Source organism: Lactuca virosa, chromosome 2 (assembly GCF_052849685.1).
Source record: "Lactuca virosa cultivar CGN04683 chromosome 2, Lactuca_virosa_CGN04683_v6, whole genome shotgun sequence".
NCBI lineage: Eukaryota > Viridiplantae > Streptophyta > Magnoliopsida > Asterales > Asteraceae > Lactuca > Lactuca virosa.
This window is the reverse complement of record NC_136427.1, coordinates 298528279-298549671: the sequence shown is the minus strand read 5'-3', so window position 1 is coordinate 298549671 and position 21393 is coordinate 298528279. Positions and strand designations below refer to the sequence as shown.

Sequence of the window (21393 nt, the reverse complement as noted above, 5' to 3'; positions counted from 1 at the left end):
GAGAGGAATGTGATGAAAGATTAATAAAATAAGGAAAATCCATTATTTTTATATCAATTATAGTGTTAAAAACGAAATTAATGTTGTGTTAATGATGCCTTTATATATATATATATATATATATATATATATATATATATATATATATATATATATATATATATATATATAAAAAGCTAAAAGAGCATATTTTGGTATTTCGGCATTAAAACTCATTGGACCGGCCCTAAAGGTAACTAACATACTCCACCGAGACTTAACCTATGTTTACAGTAAAAAAGTCACTCTAGGCTATTGGTCATTTTGGTAAAGTTCTTTTATATCATGTACAGTAAAAAAGATACATGTAACCATATGTTTACAGGATTTATATTTTAAGAGAAAATTCAAACTACAAACACACAGTCAGCCAGTGCACACATGAATTGTCGCTGTCGGCGTTAGACTTCTTCTCCGATCAATCGTCGTAAATGCTACACTCGTCCGTTTCTGGATTTCCAGAGCAAAACGACTCAAGAGGATCTTCTTCATGCTCCAACTTCACTCTGAGATGAGCTTTCGCCTGACTAATCTCTTCTACCTCGTCCCACGCCACCTTACATTCATCGGAGCCTTCATGACCGGCGCACACCTCCTTCGCTTCCGTCACCTTCTTCTCTATCATCTCCGTCAGCTTCATCTCTCTATCATGCGTCCCCTTAAACTTTGCTCCTCCACCCATCGCTACCACCGTCGACACCGCTGCCAATCGCATCTTCTGACCAAAAAAATAGAAAGAAGAATCAGCCAATTTGTGGACAAATAACGAAGATCTGACATTATTTACGTCTGTGATTGATCCAACGAACGAAGTACTAAAAGTTGCCATGACTTAAATAGAGATGATTAAGAGTATGCTAACTTCAGTACTAACCTAAGTAGATGTATATGTATATATTATTGTCATTGATATCTTCATTCTTCGTTGTTTTCGAGATCGGAAGAAACAAAGATTTTGTTTCTTGTGATGCTACGAATAGTTATCTATTATAACAGAATTACTTGTAGAGAAATAATAATTAGTGATAAATTTTCAACACTTCACAGATATCTATTGATACTGTTACTAAGCTGAACGCAGATTATAAACTCTCATTGTTCATGATGAACAACTTGTCTTACTTTTTAGGTTATGTATCAACAAGACCAGATGAAAGAATTCCAATTTGTTTCAGTAATTTAAGATCGGTCCAATTTGATATAAACCCTAAATAACAAATTTGTGGATCCTAATTAACAAATTTGATCCTAATTTGTTCTCATCCTAATCAACTCAATGCATGATTGCATGATGTGATGGTGGGAGAGTATCAGAATCATTTTGTGGGGATCCATAACTTTATTCAAAGCCAAGCTAACACGAAATTGTACTCTTTACCTTGTACTATATGCATTAATTATTATACCTTTTATGTGGTTCTTGTTCTTCCATCGTGAACTTGTTATCAAAATTCAGAAGTGGCCTCTGTGCTTGTTAACAGATATAAGATTACACGACTTCAGCGTACAGTTGCAGAAAATGGTACTTTAGGAGCTATCAAGTATTGTAGCTGTTTATAATAATAAGAAAAAGGTTATACTCGACGATTGTTTCAGTGGTGGTCTGTTTAGATCATTAGCACTTTGTAGGATACACTCATTAGTGCTTTCCTGGTATTAATATGATATATATGAATATCTCACACTCACAGTAAATTACTCGATTTATTTACAAAATGCAGAACATGATAAAATGATGCAAATTCTTGGTCTGTGACTATGTCAGCAACTTTGTTTCCAGTTTTGGTCCCATTGAGACATGCACGCCTGATTACTCCACTTTTTGTCCTGGTGTGTTGGTATCGAATAATTGAGTTGTGAAGGCAATGCATCATACAATATGGGCACTCTTTCTTAACTACGCCTACACTTTATTGAAACAAAGAGGATTTATTGCATTGGATGCTTGAATTTATTATTTTTACTATACCTTTATAACCAACAATTTATTCACCTTTTACAGAAGAAAGGAGTGTGCTTCTGCTTTTGCTTTTCCTTCTTTTTTTTTTTCTTTTTTTTTTTCTCAGTGATTCTTCTTTCCTTAAGGTTTTAGATGCTCTCTCTTCACTATCATGATCTTCTATTATGATTTCCTTTTTTATTAAATTAACATTGGATATATGTGTTGTCGACGTTTGTAACTTGTTAATCTTTTGTATAACCAGCAAATCTTTGAATGAATGAGAAATATCTGAATTGCCTTTATCATGTTTCTATGGAAATGATTCTTTTATCTCTTTGAAATTGTTTATTCTTGAAATTTAAAGCTTCCACTTTCTAATGGAAAAGCTAAAGCTAAAATAATTGTCCTCTGCTTTTTCCCATATAGGAGAAGTCAAGAACTTGATGAAATAGAAACTGGTCTCTACCAAAGCTTCAAGCTTTACCTTCATCAATGGCATAGTCACTTCCATCCTCCACCTCTTCCAAGGTAACCAACTATTTCTTTCCCTCCTTATCTCAATTTTATTGCTTTAATCTTCTAATTTATGCAACTTCTTACTTATGTCATTAATGATAGAAGTAAGCCTTCTTTTTGCATAATGGTTTGCTAATATTTACTCTTATTTCCAAATTCCTTTCATATTTATGTAGGTTGACATATATATATATACATCCACAATGAAAAAACTCCAATTTCTAGCGGTTGCCACCATTATCTTCCTACTTCATAATCTTCATGAAACAACCGCTGACATCAGCAGTGACGCCCAGTCTCTTCTTCAATTCGCTTCATCGGTCCCACACGTAAGACAACTAAACTGGAATTCCACAATCCCAATCTGCAAATCTTGGGTTGGAATCACTTGTAACAATGAGGGAACTAAAGTTATTGCCATTCATCTACCGGGTCATGGACTATTCGGTCCAATTCCGCCCAATACCATCGGAAAGCTTGATTCCATCAGAATCTTGAGCCTAAGATCCAATTTCCTAAACGGGTCTCTCCCTTCTGATATCATCTCCATTCCCTCCCTCCAGTTTCTCTACCTTGAAAACAACAACTTTTCTGGCGAAATCCCTGTTAGTGTTTCTCCCCAAATTACCAATTTAGATCTCTCCTTCAATTCCTTCACAGGAAACATCCCGGAAACACTAAAAAACCTCACCCGTCTCACCTCCCTCAACCTCCAATTCAACTCCTTCTCGGGACCCGTTCCCGACCTCAACATCACCCGACTCCGTCTCTTAAACGTGAGCCATAACCAACTCAACGGTTCAATCCCGTCTTCCCTCCAAACTTTCCCGCTTTCTTCATTTTCCGGGAACGAACTCTTATGTGGGCCCCCGTTGAATCCATGCCCGGTCCCGCCCCCATCCATGGCCTTACGCCCGAAAAAACACACCAAAAAACTCACAACCGGAGCAATCCTAGCCATTGCTATCGGATCCTTTTTACTCATCCTTCTACTTGGAATTCTCTTGTTTTGTTTCTTGAAGAAAAAAGACCGGGATTCGGTTGGTGAATTGACGATAAAGGCCGTCCCTCCAGGGAAAAACGAAAAATCGGATGATTTCGGGAGTGGGGTGCAAGCTGGAGAGAAGAACAAGTTGGTGTTTTTTGAAGGGAGTAGTTATAACTTTGATCTTGAGGATTTGTTGAGGGCATCAGCTGAGGTACTTGGGAAGGGTAGTTATGGAACTGCATATAAGGCTATTCTGGATGAGGGAACAATAGTTGTGGTAAAACGAGTGAGAGAAGTTGGTGTTGCTAAAAAAGAGTTTGATCAGCATATGGAGTTTGTAGGAAGGGTGGGAAGGCACCCGAATATTGTCCCCTTATGTGCTTACTACTATTCTAAGGACGAGAAGCTTCTTGTGTATGAGTATATGGTAACTGGTAGCCTATCTTCACTGTTACATGGTACGTAAGAAAAAAAAAAGCAATGTACTTTTGATTTATTTGTGTATAAATTATAATGGAATATTAATTTTTAATTTCAAAACAGGAAATCGAGGTATAGGAAGAACTCCATTAGATTGGGAGACGAGAGTGAAGATATCACTTGGAGCTGCAAAAGGGATCTCACATATCCATTCAGAAGGAGGTGCAAAATTCACTCACGGAAACATCAAATCTTCCAACATCCTTCTCACCACAGACTTCGACGGCTGCGTATCAGATCTCGGCTTAGCTCCGTTAATTAACGTCCTCCCCACAAAACCTCGGTGCATCGGTTATTGTGCGCCGGAGGTGATAGAAACACGAAAATTCACCCATAAATCCGACGTTTACAGCTTCGGAGTCCTGCTTCTCGAGCTTTTAACAGGTAAATCGCCGCTGCCGTCGGGGCATGAGGAGGTGGTTGATCTACCGAGATGGGTGAGATCGGTGGTTCGAGAAGAATGGACAGCGGAGGTGTTTGATGAGGAGCTAATGAGGTACCCACATGTTGAAGAAGAGATGGTGCAGATGCTTCAGATTGGGCTCGCATGTGTGACTAGGGTTCCAGATAATAGACCTTCAATGGAGGAAGTTGTTAAGATGATTGTTGATTTACGATCGTCGGATTCATCGGAGCATCGGGGTTCTTCGGAGGATAACAGGTCTAAAGGATCTAACGTCCAAACGCCATGACTTCAAAAGAGGAGACCGCAGTCACAGTGTGCAAATGGTTGTGTTATTGATAAATAGTTTCAATTTTGTGTCGATTTCCAATTTGGGGTTTTATCATATTCTTCCTTGAATAATTGTTCCTGGTCTTATTTGGTTACAAATTACAATCGCAAACGTAATAATCCAAATATCCATTAGGCATTACATAAAATACTTCAAAAAAATTTAATTTTTTTTTGGACCCATCACCTCTAAAAGATTAATGTAAAGGTTAACGATACAAATGATAATATACTTTTATATGATTTATCATTATATTTTGTTTAGTTTTTCCAAAATTAAAATTGTGATAGGATGTTATAGGTTATATCGGTTGTCTTATTTATTTAAAAAGATGATTAAATTTTAATTACATGGATAAGATTAATGACTTGAGATTGTAATGTATCATGTTTGGTATACATATTTAATCAATAAAATATTTTTTATATGATTTTTTATTAAACTGTTTTCAATTGTTCAAAAACTACTATTATTACGAAATTAAAACAATTGTGTACATATTTAGTCAATTAACAAGTGTTTATATGATTTACTATTAAATTTTTTTCAACCGTTCAAAAACTACAATTATTACCAAAAGTAAAACCATTGTCTACATATTTAGTCATTAAACTATTTTTTATATGATTTACCATTAAGTGTTTTTTATTTGCATAAGAAATGCATCTAAAACGAATATAAATGCACAATTATATATAAGAGTCATTTCAGTCATGCATATTCCATTTTACTATTCACATATGATACCCGATTATAATTTAGTTTTTGAATAACTGAAAAGATTTATGATAAATCGTATAAAAAGTAGTTCACTAACATCATATTTTCACAAAACCACCACCAATCGAACCCTCACGTCGATGCAATAAGTAACACCCTTGTCCCATCTTCTCCCCACCTCGTTATTTTCTCTGCCCTTTCGCATCCTGTCTTCTTGAGTCTTTAGAGTTGGTCAAAATGGAGTCAAATAGTCAGTCATGAAGCTTCCAATAATATTTTGAATTTCCAGGCGTCTAATTGTGACGATGGAAATCCAATTAGATGCTACAAGTGTTTGATTGGCGGTGGTTTGTTGCGCCCTTATCAGTTGTTCTAGTGGTGGTGTTGGTTTTGAAAACGGGTGGCCATAATTGGCTGAAAAAGGGGGCGATGGTGGCAGCGTGGGGTGGTCGTTGAAGGTGGATCCGACGGTTGTTTAGGGTTTTGTCTCCACATCGAGGGGAATCCAATAGAGGTGGCGCATGGTGGTTAATGACAAAGGTAGGGGAATCGAGAGGTGGGGTTTTGATCGGACCTTATGGGGGTTCGATACTTCGATTGATGGTTGTTCCGTAAAAATCTGATATCAGGAGTTCAAAGGATAAAATTAAAAGCTTCACTGAACAAAACTCTATAAGTTAATTTATAAGTTGATTGTTAAAAATTTATTGTACACAAGAAATTTGGTTTCAATCATTGATGTAGTTCAAAGGATGAAATTAACAACTTCTCGAAAAAAAAAAAAAACTTTATAAGTTAATTATGTCCCACACCTACAAACTTTAATAACCAACGATCAAGAAGGTGCTCAAAGGTTTGCACATTTTCATTCCATAAATAACTTTTAAAATTATATATAACGTTACTATATCATAAAACAAAATATGAAACTTATCATTAGGGCTCGTCCGTTGACTTTGATGGCCCTGCGCGAAAACAAAAAAAAATAGGCCCCTAAAATTTTGAATTAGCAACAGATATGGACAGATTAGTGATGAGACTTACATATTAGCGATGGATTAGTGACATAGTAACGAGGGATTAGTGACAAAATCACGGCGAATTAAAATTCCGTCCCCTAGACAACATGGGTCATGTGCGATCACACATCCCACATGTGTTTCGAGCCAACCCTGCTTAACAGTAAACATACATTGTAACGTCCCAAATTCCAGAATTAAAAATTTTATTTTTAAAATAGAATAAACACTCGTTTTTATGAAATTACATTAAGTCAAACCATTTGTTAAAAACCATAATTCAAAATTAGAGTTATAAAAGGAAAACAATGTGGAATCTCAAATCACAAAACCGTTGATGTGCGTGTGTACAGTCATGCCTTCGCAATCCGATAAGTACCTGACAAACATCTAATCAACAACTATAAGTCAAGGCTTAGTGAGTTCCCCCAAAGTACCTCACACAACAAACCATATACAATGCATTAATATTGGGCCTACAACACAAGACTGGACCGCCCCTAGGGTTACAACACAAGACTGGACCGCCCCCGAACCTAATATAAAGCTGGACCACTCCTGAGCCTGCAACATAAAGCTGGACCACTCCCGGGTATCTTGGCCTACAGCACAAAGCAGGACAGCCTCAACCCAACCGCACTATATCGACATATGCAAACAATAATCAATAATCAACAAGTACATGTAATCATACAGATCTGTCAATCTAACATATCACTATAGCATAACAACATCCTATATACAAAAAAATATAACACAATCTAGTGGGTCATCATTGGTGCCTTTGACCCACGAGTACAATGAGGAAACTTACCTCGAAATCAAGCAGATAATACAATAGCTCCCTCCCGAGATCAAAGCTGACACCACAAGTCACCTATAAGACAGTAGGAACTCAACCTCAGACTAAAGTCCAAACTCACAAGTTGACTAAAAGTCAACTAAGTCATAAAGTCAACGAGTCAACCCCCATGGTCAACAGTAAAGTCCACAACTCCAAAAACCCTAAACAGCGAGTCGCCACATCATGGCCATCCACCGGCTATGTCGTGGCAACGAAAGGGAAAAATAGTCGAGTCCTTACCCAGTCGACGCGCCATAGGGACTTGTCTGAACAACTTAACATATTAAGCTGTTTTCCAACAATTCCAAGAGCTCCAAAGCTCAGATCTGGTCCTTCCCATGGTCTTGATGGATAAAGTTTCCAACTTTATCCATTTATACATATCAATAAGTCAAGATCTCAAACCCTAAGTCCTTAAAGTCAACTCAAGTCATGCAAACATCCATTAAGCACTTAATCATTAGAGTTACTCCTCCAAAGTTTCCAAAAGGGTTTCCTATACCTAATGGACCATAAAAATTGTAGCTTTATGAACATGCATTTCCCTTCCATTTTAGGTCAAAAACATGGCAAATATGCACTCAAAGCTTGTGCATGGGACAAAAACTCCAAGGATCCTCAGATCTGGAACATATAACACTAATATGACCACAAGGATCCATAAAGTTGCCAACTTTATGGAATCCAACCTTCCAAAATTCCAAACCATGAAGATTAAGGGACCAAAATCCTAGATCTAGAAGCAAGTAACAAAAAGATTGGATCTTGGACACTCACAAAGGTCCAGAGAATGCACAAAGGGAAAGATGATGAGGCTTGCTTGCTAAATCCACACTCTAAAGTACTTTCTTGTAACGACGTAAGTTTTAAAACAATTTTTCATTTTTCAAACGCAATAAAACTCATATAATATTCTCAAAATCTCATGTGTATCAATGTCATCACAGTAAAACATATCCCAGAATCTCAAAAACATAATCCTCTGCCAGTGTGTACAAATCATGCCGACGCCTTCCCGCGATCTTCGGTAGTACCTGAAACACATACCACATAACATGGTAAGCATAAATGCTTAGTGAGTTCCCCAAAATACCACATACAGCACATACGACACTCGAGGCTATAACTTGGTAAGACCCTCCGGTCGATGTGTCTCAGCGGGACCCTCCAGCCCCGTAGCTCGTTGGACCCTCCGGTTCGGTCTAGCTAGTTGGACCCTTCGGCCCGGTCTAAATCGTTGGACGCTCCGGTCCGGTCTAAATCGTTGGACCTTCCGGTCCGGTCTAAATCGTTGGACCCTCCGGTCCGGTCTAATCGAGGACCCTCTGGCCTCGTAAGTCATTGGACCCTCCGGTCCGGTCTATACAACACATAGCATACACATAACACAATGCACATAATCTCAGTCATACACATAACACATAAGACCCTACGGTCTGCACACAAATACCAATCTAGGTAATGTATAGTGAGATGAGTCACCTGGCAAGATGTCTAGTAAACTCTCGTGCTCGATATCCTCGATCTAGCCTCCGCCTAACACATAGGATAAATATCTCTAATTAATACTCTTTTCACGACTCAAGTAACCGAAGGCTACTCTTTCTCTCTCTAACTCTTTGAAGTGGATAAAAGACCATTTTACCCCTCCATGGTCTCTATTACTCATGTTGACCAAAACCCCAAAGTCAACAGAAGTCAACTCGAGTCAACAATCCATGTTTGACATGACTCGTCGAGTACACTCCTGCGACTCGTCGAGTCCCCTCGTATCCTCAGAAGTCTCAAAAGTCCAGCTTAACTCGTCGATTTGACCCCCAACTCGTCGAGTTATCGCACAATCAATCCATCGGGACAAACCCTCGCCGACTCGTCGAGTCAGTTCATGGACTCGGCGAGTACATTTGATCTGATTTCTCATTCAGACAATTTAATGCAGATCTATCACTCCAATCACTAGATCTACTATTCTAAGGCTCGAATAGCACGTAAAGCTGCAAGCTTTACGTTCATGCATGGCATGTAAGGCTCATAATGCCAAAACATGCTCCAACTCAATAAAGCTCGGGTTTCTGGACTCACAAGGCCACTCATAGTCCAGATCTGAGGTCCCAACCTCAAACCATACACAAATCACTCCATGACACAAGATAAATGGAAGAAAGCCCTAAAAGTTCCCTTAAAACAAGATCTCATAAGGAAATGATCAAGATAACATCTTTTTACCTTCAATTGAAGCAGAACTCTGAAGAATCTCTGGATCCAAAGCTTTCTCTTGATCCAAGCCAAGATGCTCTCCAAATCCCCTCTCAAAATTGCACAAGAACACCCAATTTAGCCACTCTCTCTCTCACACAATGGATGGAACTGATCTAGGGTTTCCCACAGGGCTCTCTGGAGATAAGGGAGGCGGAAATAAGGGCTTAAGGCCATTTAAATAGGGCACAACTCCGGAAAATTAGGGTTTCTCTGCCCAGCGCCTACTAGGTGAGTCCCTCCTCTGACTCGTCGAGTCCACTCATTAAATCCACGCTAGCAATCTCGACTCGACTCGGCGAGTTGGACCCTTAACTCGTCGAGTCTCTGCTTCAACCTCAAGGTTAACATATACAATAATATCCCTAAAAATCCGGATGTTACAATTCTCCCCCACTTGAATTAGATTTCGCCCTCGAAATCGCTTCTCAACGCCACATAGGTTGAACCCAACAACCCGGAAAGTACCACCGAAGTATCTCATGCCACACAACTAAATTCCTCCATAGACACCTGAAACCAACAGGAACTCCCAAACCCGGAAGAGGACATACCCATCTGAACAACGAACCCTCAATACTCTGACCTCAGGCACAGAAAATGATCATGCTTGTTCAGAAGCGTCCTCCGACGTCTAACAAACATAATCCTCAGCTCCCTTCTCAATATCCCTTTCAAGACTGAGCACCAGGTCATCTCGCGACCCAGCAGTTGAACCTCTAAAGGTTACCCATCCTATGTCCCAAAACATCTCACTGACTTCCTTCTCACAATAACTATCTCGGCCCAGTGTGACACACAAGTCACGAATTTCGCTTTACCTCAAGCGAATACAGAAGTCGTCTCACCCTCGACCATTGTCGTCTACTACTCCTTAATTCCATGCGTCTCGCGGTTTTTCCCATACAACCGAACTGACCCACTCAGGTCTAAGACATCATAAGACACACAATACCCCGAAAAATAAAACCGTTTTCTGAATCTGGGATCTCATTCGCCTACTCAATACACCACCAAGCCAAACTCATACTCGAGAGTCTGGTTCGATACAAAATTGGCACTCGTCCCAATGGAGCACCCAACTCATGACCCATGACCTGCAACGCACGCGTACATCATTTCTCCAAGTCCTTTCGATTGCGATAACCACAACTTAACTAAGAATATAACGATTCCCGACACATATGGAGACCCCCGTCTCGCCCCTGGTCCGACCACCAGGTTCCTGAACTCAAGGATTAAGGCTACCCAAGCCTAAAAACTCTTCTGCGCCATGCTCTAACTAGCGAATAATACGGCTCCCCGTAGCACCACGACACTCACTCGCTGGCTAGTGAATACTACGGCTCCCTGCAGTATTTCAACACTCCCCAATGACTGGTGAGTACTACGGCTCACCGTAGTATCACAACACTCCCCTAATGGCTGGTGAGTACCACGGCTCCCCGCAGTATCACAACACCCTCTCTCTGACTAGTGAGTACTACGGCTCCCCGCAGCATCACAACACCCTCTCTCTGACTAGTGAGTACTACAGCTCCCCGCAGTATCACAACACTCCCCCAATGACTGGTGAGTACTACGGCTCTCCGCAGTATCACAACACTCCCCCAATGGCTGGTGAGTACTACGGCTCCCCGCAGTTGATGGGTTTTGAGCATTCTAACACTTCCTAAGTGTACATGCAACCCTAATAACCTTGAATCTATGTTTTCTCTATATACATGCAAATTTCTTTTTTCAAGGTTATTTCCTAACTAGCATGGCATGGGGATTACATAAAACATAAAACTAGTAGAAATACATACCTTGTTGTTGCTTGGATTCCTTCAAGACTTTGTGAGCCTAGCACCCCAAATGTTGTGCCTCAAATGTTTCACACAACACCACAAGACTTGGAATAACTTGAGAGAATACTTCTAGCACTCAAATTTGGTTATGCCTTCTCTAGTAACACTATGTACACTAGGTCCACTTTTTGCTAGCCATAGGGTTCCTTTTATAGTGTTGTCACAATTAGGGTTTACACATGAATGCCCTTAATTGTCATGACTCTTGATTTCCCATGACCCATGGATTTGTAACTCCCATGGACTATCCATGGAGCTCCATTTGGTTACATCCATAACCCATAAACCATGGATCATTAATCCACCATAAAAGAATTGATGATTGTCATAATCAACCCTATATATTTAATTAGTCTCACTTTGACCACCAAATTAATCCTAGATTAATACTTGATCAATACTAATTAAATAATACTATTATTAATATATTAGAACTTATAATATATTAATAATCATAAGTGCCTTATTCTCTCATTTAGTCTATCCAAGTATTGCAATGCCATGCAACCCAAATGGACCATGCCGGGTCGGGTCAAGTACATACCAAATAAAGTTATGGACTTAGACACTATATCCAACAGTCTCCCACTTGGATAAGTCTAATAACTATATTTGCAAATATGACTTCAAAATCCGACTAGCAATCGTAGCTCTTTCAAAGTCTCTCGGAACTGAGATGATGATGATACGCCATTTAAGATAAGTGATCATATAATCCTCTATTCTCATGATATCAGCCGGACAAACACATGGAACATGGTCTTACTTATTGTCCAGCATTTGTTTCTCGATCTCTGATTTGTTTCGACATAGAACTAAATTGAACACATCAATTAGGTTCTGACCGGGCCCGGTACATAGGTCAAAACCAAATCATCGAGGGGCCCAGATATCGCTTCTATTTCTAGAAGGAACAGATAAACTTCGACTGATATGCTTGTACTAACTACTTGTTGAATTATTCACAAAGGCACGTTTTATAACATCGAGTTACCAATGCGTTTTCGTACAATCAATGATTAACCAACTCATAGTCAACAACTCATATCTCTAGGTTTGAAGATTTATATGATATTACCGTCTCACGATCACTCGAGATAAATTCCATGAAGTGATGCAAGTGAGCGTGGGTTGGATCCAATACTCAGCCCTTATGAGTACTCATGAATGTTGTAGCAACCATTGCATTGTCCAAAGCACTTTTAGACAAATCATACAAGCCAAATTCATGACAGTCTTAAATCAATACTTACTTCCAAAGTTTGACTGACTGTGGATGGTTTGAATAATAACATAATTATTCTGGAAGTAAAAACATGCAAAATTGAAACATAGTAAACAATCAACACAAGATAGTAACACCTTACTCATAAATAAATAACAACTTTTATTTATCATCAAATGTCAATTACATTTTACAAGTTTCAGGAATCTAATTATTGAAACTAATATCATCCTTCAGCCCAATGCGCCTCGCATGCTGTAGATGCTTAACCCTGCTCAGTCCCTTCGTGAGGGGATCTGTCGGGTTTCTCATCTGATGATACCCTCTTAGCCACGAGGAGTCCTTCTTCTATTCGATGTCTGATGAAATGGTATTTTCTGTCAATGTGCCTAGATCTCCCGTGATCTCTTGGTTCCTTAGCCAAAGCAACCGCACTTTCGCTGTCATAGAAAATTTCCATTGGCTCTTTTATAGCTGGTACAACTCCAAGGTCTCCGATGAAGTTCTTTAGCCATATCACCTCCTTAGCTGCTTCACTTGCTGCTATGTACTCTGATTCACAAGTAGAATCAGCTACTGTCTCCTGCTTGGAACTTTTCCAAGTAATTGCCCCTCCATTTAGGATAAAGACCCAGCCCGACTGAGAGCGGAAATTATCCCTATCAGTCTGGAAGCTAGCATCGCTATACCCTTCCACTCTCAAGTCATCACTGCCTCCGAGGGTAAGGACCCAATCCTTAGTCCTCCGCAGATACTTGAGAATGTTCTTTACCGCTGTCCAGTGTGCCTTGTCAGGGTTCCCTTGATATCTACTGACCATGCTCAAAGCAAAGGCCACATCAGGCCGAGTACAAGTCATAGCATACATGATCGAGCCCACAGCGGAAGCATATGTGTTAGGTGCATTTCATGTACCCATTTTGTAGCTTTATTTCATAAAAGTACATTGCATATAGGCTTAAACTCATGCATTTTGCATGTTTTTCGGGATTTTTCATGAGGCAATTTCATTCAAATACTTTTGTGATATTTCAGGGACTTTTGGAGGTAGGATATTGTTGGAGGAGGTAAATAAAAGTTGCGGACAAAATTTCAGGACTTGCGGAGCACCGAGGAGCAAGATATCAAAGAAATGAAGATTTTGGCTTTACAGACGTTTACACGGCCGTGTAAATGGAAGCCTTGCGTTTACACGGCCGTGTAAACGTAGATTTCTGCACAGTGTATTTTTGCGTTTACGCGGGCGCGTAAACGACAGTGTTAATTTACGCGGGCCGTGTAAACGTAAATGCGGGTTTTAAAGCAGTTTTTCACCATTCTTAAAGGGGAAAACCAATTTTTTTAAGAGGGGGTCGACTTTTGGGCAAAGAGAAGGCGATTTTCAGAGCTTTTGGAAGTAGATTAACACTTGGGAACATTTGATTTCATTTTGTAAGAACTTTAATTTCATTTTCTAGATTTGTGATCTTGTTCTAGCCATGATTGGCTAGAACCCTAGATTCTCCAACTTTATGTCTTGACTTCTAGTTGTGATTTCAATCATATGACTTGATGTTTTCTTTCAATTTTCTATCTAGTGAATTTGATTTTGTCTCAATCGAATGTTTGATTCTAATTGTGATTCTTATTGGCCATTTGAATTAGGGTTAGATCATTCAAGTTATCTAATTGCAAAATCCGTAATTGTTTTGTAAATTGGACTAGGTAACAAGCACTAATTTGATTTCTATTGAATGAATTTAGTGTAAATCTTTTCACACACTTTTACACTCCCGAGCTTGTGAGGAGTATTGAGTGTTGTTGGGAACATTCACATAAAGTTTAAAGCAACCTTTCAATCTAATTCTAAGAGCTTGTTTAGATTAGGTTAGTAAGGTTAGGATTAATCAAAGAGCTTGTTTTGGTTAATTATTGTGGTGAATGGGAAGTGTTAGAGCTTGTTAACACTTTCAAGTACCAACTTAGATAGAATTAAACAAATATCTTGTCATCCATGAAATCACATTGCTAATTTGTCTTGCATAGAGTTGGAGTACTTACAAATCTTGAACTTATTTCACTTAATCAATCATTTACTTATTGCTTTATTCTATAGTTTAAATCATTGCTTATAAATTCCCCCCATTCTGTGACCATTTTTGTACCTTACGCAAAAAGGTATAAACACTTGTCCCGTGTCTCTGTGGATCGACCCTACTTACCTTGTACTACGTTTTTAGTGCATAGTAGTAGTGTTTAAGGAGTCATCTGTACCCTTTATTTGTTGGGTTTGACACGCCTAACAAATTGGCGCCGTTGCCGGGGATACGGTGTTACTAATTGTTTATGCCAAGCATTTTGTGAGCAGGTGCTTTCAAAAAAAAAAAAAAAAAAGTCAGGTAGAAGATAAGTTTTCAATTGAAGGAAGTGGCGAGAAGGTTAATGTGTTGTAAAGGCCCACCTACTTAGAACAAAGCACATTCAGGGGCCAAGTCGAGCCAACGACTTAAAACAAGGGCAGCTAACCGGGAGGCAACCCGGGGTTATTTGTTTCCTTTCTTTTAAAATTTTTTAGTCTTTGGTAAATTTCAATTTTTTTTTAATGTCCCAAATGGTTTTAAACTTATTTTTTTATGCCTAGAAAATGAATCTCCGGCTCCAAAAATACTTCACGGATAGCTTGGGGAGGATGAAGAGGAGGTTCTCACCATAATTGCAAGGCTCCAAGAACGATTTGGTAAATTCTTTCCATATCTTAAGTCGTTCATATTTTGCTTAAAAATTCAACTGGTATGCATCTGTGACTGTTTTGGACCCATTCCCAACCCAGCTACCATCCTCCACCATCCGACTCTCAATAGGCCGGCTATGCCTCTCTCCAAGCATCGAGGACGATGCTATATTTTAAGCTTTGGGAGGGGTATCCATCCATGCATAAATCCCGTTGCATGTAGGTTGCATTAATTTTGTACATATTGCATTAATTTTTATTTTCTTGTTCATTTTTCTGCATAGAAAATTTTTCAAAAACCAAAAAGATTTTCTTTCTATTCTAATTTTTATTATTTTCTTTGCATTTTGTTTGCATCCAAATTTTTGCATTGCATTCTTTGAAGAAAAAAAAACAATTGATCCAATCCCAAGCAACCGAATCTTTTCAAAACAGTTGAGCTGGTAAATGAGTCATGTGCCTTGAAATTGGCTTGCTCTTTTTATTGAAAAATCTAAAAGCAAGTTAATCACACACGAACACACCTCCCGAAGCTACTTGTGCAAAACAGAAAGTGAGAAGATTGTCAACATTGGAGCATAACAGCAGGTATGAGTTAATTCTTTGGGACATATGACTGGTCTTATGAGTAGTAAGTGCTCAATTGAACTTAAAATGCCAAATAAAAAAAATGCAAAATTTCAATGTCCCGAGCCTTCCAACGCTCTAAAAAGTCTTTTCTACTCATTCCCTTTTATATACCCTGCTTGGGGACATAGCTTTCAACTATACTTACGGGTCTTTGCATGTTAACCTTTAGTCCCCTGAAAAATATCTTAGAAGTCCTCACGGTAATAGACCGTGAGATGTCCCACAATAGAAAAGTCAAGGACGAAAATATAAAGAAATTGGCCAAATAAATTAATTAATTAATAAGAGTGTTATGTGTTAACTTAGTTATTTGTATTTGTGTTACTTAAAAAAAAAAAAAAAAAAAAACTATTATTAAGTTAATCTGTAACCTTTGGGATTCGAACAAGTAAACTCTGAGGGGTGTTTTACATCTAATCGCCTAAAGCTAAATTGTTTGGGACTGATTGAGTTGAAAATTCGTTACATGGGTTCCATAGAAAGTCATGAACTTAATAATAGCAAATAAAGCTAATCTGTGTCCTTTGAGGTTCGGGCAAGTAAACCCGAGGGATCTCTTTAAATCTAGCACACTAAGGTCATTTGATTTGGATGTGTTGGTTGGAAGCCCGTTACACGGATTTCAAAGAAAGCCATGAGCTTTATTTGTAAAAAATATAATTAAGAAGTTTGTATATAATTGTGTTTATAGTTTAATTGAATATTGTGTTTAGGAAAAATACTTGGCTGTCAAAAGATTCCCTTGGACTTGGATTTGAACTTATGACATTGGACTGAATGTTAATTACTTTGACTGGTGTAAGTGGTTTGAAGTTTGTAACCAATCTGGATAAATATTAGGGAATTTTTAGAAAAGATTTTTCAGAAAAAGATTGTTGTTGATCAACAAATAGCTGGAATCGGGCATTGTTATATTTTATGAAACAAAGATGGTTGAGCATGTTTTGTCACATATAATTTCACGAGAGTAAGACCATAATTTGTTCCAAGAATTGACTTGATGATATTGAAAAGAAAAAAAAAGTGTTGTGATCTTTGATTCTGTTGAGTTGTATTAGGGAGTGGCCAAAGTCTTGTTTTTATTATCATATAATATTTTGAGACTAAAGCCAAGTTGACTCAAGGCATGACAGGTACATTCTCAACTATGGTACAAAACAGGGTAATTGGGTTGGATCTTTTCATGTTTGTTTTGATTTCATGCATTAAGTTTCAAATAGTTTTAACTTTAATTTTCTTTTCTTCTATTCTATTTTATTTTCTCTAGTTTAAATCTTCTTGTTCCTTCTTGAGGACAAGAAAGGTTTAAGCTTGGGGAGATTTGTTAGGTGCATTTCATGTACCCATTTTGTAGCTTTATTTCATAAAAGTACATTGCATATAGGCTTAAACTCATGCATTTTGCATGTTTTTCGGGATTTTTCATGAGGCAATTTCATTCAAACACTTTTGTGATATTTCAGGGACTTTTGGAGGTAGGATATTGTTGGAGGAGGTAAATAAAAGTTGCGGACAAAATTTCAGGACTTGCGGAGCACCGAGGAGCAAGATATCAAAGAAATGAAGATTTTGGCTTTACAGACGTTTACACGGCCGTGTAAATGGAAGCCTTGCGTTTACACGGCCGTGTAAACGTAGATTTCTGCACAGTGTATTTTTGCGTTTACGCGGGCGCGTAAACGACAGTGTTAATTTACGCGGGCCGTGTAAACGTAAATGCGGGTTTTAAAGCAGTTTTTCACCATTCTTAAAGGGGAAAACCAATTTTTTTAAGAGGGGGTCGACTTTTGGGCAAAGAGAAGGCGATTTTCAGAGCTTTTGGAAGTAGATTAACACTTGGGAACATTTGATTTCATTTTGTAAGAACTTTAATTTCATTTTCTAGATTTGTGATCTTGTTCTAGCCATGATTGGCTAGAACCCTAGATTCTCCAACTTTATGTCTTGACTTCTAGTTGTGATTTCAATCATATGACTTGATGTTTTCTTTCAATTTTCTATCTAGTGAATTTGATTTTGTCTCAATCGAATGTTTGATTCTAATTGTGATTCTTATTGGCCATTTGAATTAGGGTTAGATCATTCAAGTTATCTAATTGCAAAATCCGTAATTGTTTTGTAAATTGGACTAGGTAACAAGCACTAATTTGATTTCTATTGAATGAATTTAGTGTAAATCTTTTCACACACTTTTACACTCCCGAGCTTGTGAGGAGTATTGAGTGTTGTTGGGAACATTCACATAAAGTTTAAAGCAACCTTTCAATCTAATTCTAAGAGCTTGTTTAGATTAGGTTAGTAAGGTTAGGATTAATCAAAGAGCTTGTTTTGGTTAATTATTGTGGTGAATGGGAAGTGTTAGAGCTTGTTAACACTTTCAAGTACCAACTTAGATAGAATTAAACAAATATCTTGTCATCCATGAAATCACATTGCTAATTTGTCTTGCATAGAGTTGGAGTACTTACAAATCTTGAACTTATTTCACTTAATCAATCATTTACTTATTGCTTTATTCTATAGTTTAAATCATTGCTTATAAATTCCCCCCATTCTGTGACCATTTTTGTACCTTACGCAAAAAGGTATAAACACTTGTCCCGTGTCTCTGTGGATCGACCCTACTTACCTTGTACTACGTTTTTAGTGCATAGTAGTAGTGTTTAAGGAGTCATCTGTACCCTTTATTTGTTGGGTTTGACACGCCTAACAAATTGGCGCCGTTGCCGGGGATACGGTGTTACTAATTGTTTATGCCAAGCATTTTGTGAGCAGGTGCTTTCAAAAAAAAAAAAAAAAAAGTCAGGTAGAAGATAAGTTTTCAATTGAAGGAAGTGGCGAGAAGGTTAATGTGTTGTAAAGGCCCACCTACTTAGAACAAAGCACATTCAGGGGCCAAGTCGAGCCAACGACTTAAAACAAGGGCAGCTAACCGGGAGGCAACCCGGGGTTATTTGTTTCCTTTCTTTTAAAATTTTTTAGTCTTTGGTAAATTTCAATTTTTTTTAATGTCCCAAATGGTTTTAAACTTATTTTTTTATGCCTAGAAAATGAATCTCCGGCTCCAAAAATACTTCACGGATAGCTTGGGGAGGATGAAGAGGAGGTTCTCACCATAATTGCAAGGCTCCAAGAACGATTTGGTAAATTCTTTCCATATCTTAAGTCGTTCATATTTTGCTTAAAAATTCAACTGGTATGCATCTGTGACTGTTTTGGACCCATTCCCAACCCAGCTACCATCCTCCACCATCCGACTCTCAATAGGCCGGCTATGCCTCTCTCCAAGCATCGAGGACGATGCTATATTTTAAGCTTTGGGAGGGGTATCCATCCATGCATAAATCCCGTTGCATGTAGGTTGCATTAATTTTGTACATATTGCATTAATTTTTATTTTCTTGTTCATTTTTCTGCATAGAAAATTTTTCAAAAACCAAAAAGATTTTCTTTCTATTCTAATTTTTATTATTTTCTTTGCATTTTGTTTGCATCCAAATTTTTGCATTGCATTCTTTGAAGAAAAAAAAACAATTGATCCAATCCCAAGCAACCGAATCTTTTCAAAACAGTTGAGCTGGTAAATGAGTCATGTGCCTTGAAATTGGCTTGCTCTTTTTATTGAAAAATCTAAAAGCAAGTTAATCACACACGAACACACCTCCCGAAGCTACTTGTGCAAAACAGAAAGTGAGAAGATTGTCAACATTGGAGCATAACAGCAGGTATGAGTTAATTCTTTGGGACATATGACTGGTCTTATGAGTAGTAAGTGCTCAATTGAACTTAAAATGCCAAATAAAAAAAAATGCAAAATTTCAATGTCCCGAGCCTTCCAGCGCTCTAAAAAGTCTTTTCTACTCATTCCCTTTTATATACCCTGCTTGGGGACATAGCTTTCAACTATACTTACGGGTCTTTGCATGTTAACCTTTAGTCCCCTGAAAAATGTCTTAGAAGTCCTCACGGTAATAGACCGTGAGATGTCCCACAATAGAAAAGTCAAGGACGAAAATATAAAGAAATTGGCCAAATAAATTAATTAATTAATAAGAGTGTTATGTGTTAACTTAGTTATTTGTATTTGTGTTACTTAAAAAAAAAAAAAAAACTATAATTAAGTTAATCTGTGACCTTTGGGATTCGAACAAGTAAACTCTGAGGGGTGTTTTACATCTAATCGCCTAAAGCTAAATTGTTTGGGACTGATTGAGTTGAAAATTCGTTACATGGGTTCCATAGAAAGTCATGAACTTAATAATAGCAAATAAAGCTAATCTGTGGCCTTTGAGGTTCGGGCAAGTAAACCCGAGGGATCTCTTTAAATCTAGCACACTAAGGTCATTTGATTTGGATGTGTTGGTTGGAAGCCCGTTACACGGATTTCAAAGAAAGCCATGAGCTTTATTTGTAAAAAATATAATTAAGAAGTTTGTATATAATTGTGTTTATAGTTTAATTGAATATTGTGTTTAGGAAAAATATTTGGCTGTCAAAAGATTCCCTTGGACTTGGATTTGAACTTATGACATTGGACTGAATGTTAATTACTTTGACTGGTGTAAGTGGTTTGAAGTTTGTAACCAATCTGGATAAATATTAGGGAATTTTTAGAAAAGATTTTTCAGAAAAAGATTGTTGTTGATCAACAAATAGCTGGAATCGGGCATTGTTATATTTTATGAAACAAAGATGGTTGAGCATGTTTTGTCACATATAATTTCACGAGAGTAAGACCATAATTTGTTCCAAGAATTGACTTGATGATATTGAAAAGAAAAAAAAAGTGTTGTGATCTTTGATTCTGTTGAGTTGTATTAGGGAGTGGCCAAAGTCTTGTTTTTATTATCATATAATATTTTGAGACTAAAGCCAAGTTGACTCAAGGCATGACAGGTACATTCTCAACTATGGTACAAAACAGGGTAATTGGGTTGGATCTTTTCATGTTTGTTTTGATTTCATGCATTAAGTTTCAAATAGTTTTAACTTTAATTTTCTTTTCTTCTATTCTATTTTATTTTCTCTAGTTTAAATCTTCTTGTTCTTTCTTGAGGACAAGAAAGGTTTAAGCTTGGGGAGATTTGTTAGGTGCATTTCATGTACCCATTTTGTAGCTTTATTTCATAAAAGTACATTGCATATAGGCTTAAACTCATGCATTTTGCATGTTTTTCGGGATTTTTCATGAGGCAATTTCATTCAAATACTTTTGTGATATTTCAGGGACTTTTGGAGGTAGGATATTGTTGGAGGAGGTAAATAAAAGTTGCGGACAAAATTTCAGGACTTGCGGAGCACCGAGGAGCAAGATATCAAAGAAATGAAGATTTTGGCTTTACAGACGTTTACACGGCCGTGTAAATGGAAGCCTTGCGTTTACACGGCCGTGTAAACGTAGATTTCTGCACAGTGTATTTTTGCGTTTACGCGGGCGCGT

The 21393-nt window shown here is 37.8% G+C and overlaps 1 protein-coding gene and 1 pseudogene across 2 annotated transcripts; one reads left to right on the top strand and one right to left on the bottom strand.

The window, feature by feature from the left end:
- Positions 1-306: 306 nt before the first annotated feature.
- LOC145161484 (calvin cycle protein CP12-3, chloroplastic pseudogene) lies at positions 307-907 on the bottom strand (annotated as a pseudogene).
- A 1115-nt stretch (positions 908-2022) lies between these two features.
- Positions 2023-4770, top strand: LOC145161483 (putative inactive receptor kinase At5g58300). Of its 2 annotated transcripts, XM_079081019.1 has the most exons (4): positions 2023-2124; positions 2408-2509; positions 2674-3943; positions 4029-4770. In XM_079081019.1, exons 3-4 carry the CDS (start codon positions 2701-2703, stop codon positions 4655-4657), a joined length of 1872 nt encoding a protein of 623 aa, XP_078937145.1. In that variant the 5' UTR covers positions 2023-2124; positions 2408-2509; positions 2674-2700; the 3' UTR covers positions 4658-4770. The 2 variants fall into 2 exon arrangements, with proteins under 2 accessions (XP_078937145.1, XP_078937143.1); XM_079081017.1 differs by lacking the exon at positions 2023-2124 and having other exon boundaries at positions 2189-2509.
- Positions 4771-21393: the final 16623 nt, after the last annotated feature.

What these genes read in the sequence shown, in the direction of transcription:
- LOC145161483 (XM_079081019.1), top strand. Translation starts at nt 2,701, where the DNA reads ATGAAAAAACTCCAATTTCTAGCGGTTGCCACCATTATCTTCCTACTT. An exon ending in CCTATCTTCACTGTTACATG is followed by an intron (nt 3,944 to 4,028) that starts GTACGTAAGAAA and finishes ATTTCAAAACAG; the next exon opens with GAAATCGAGGTATAGGAAGA.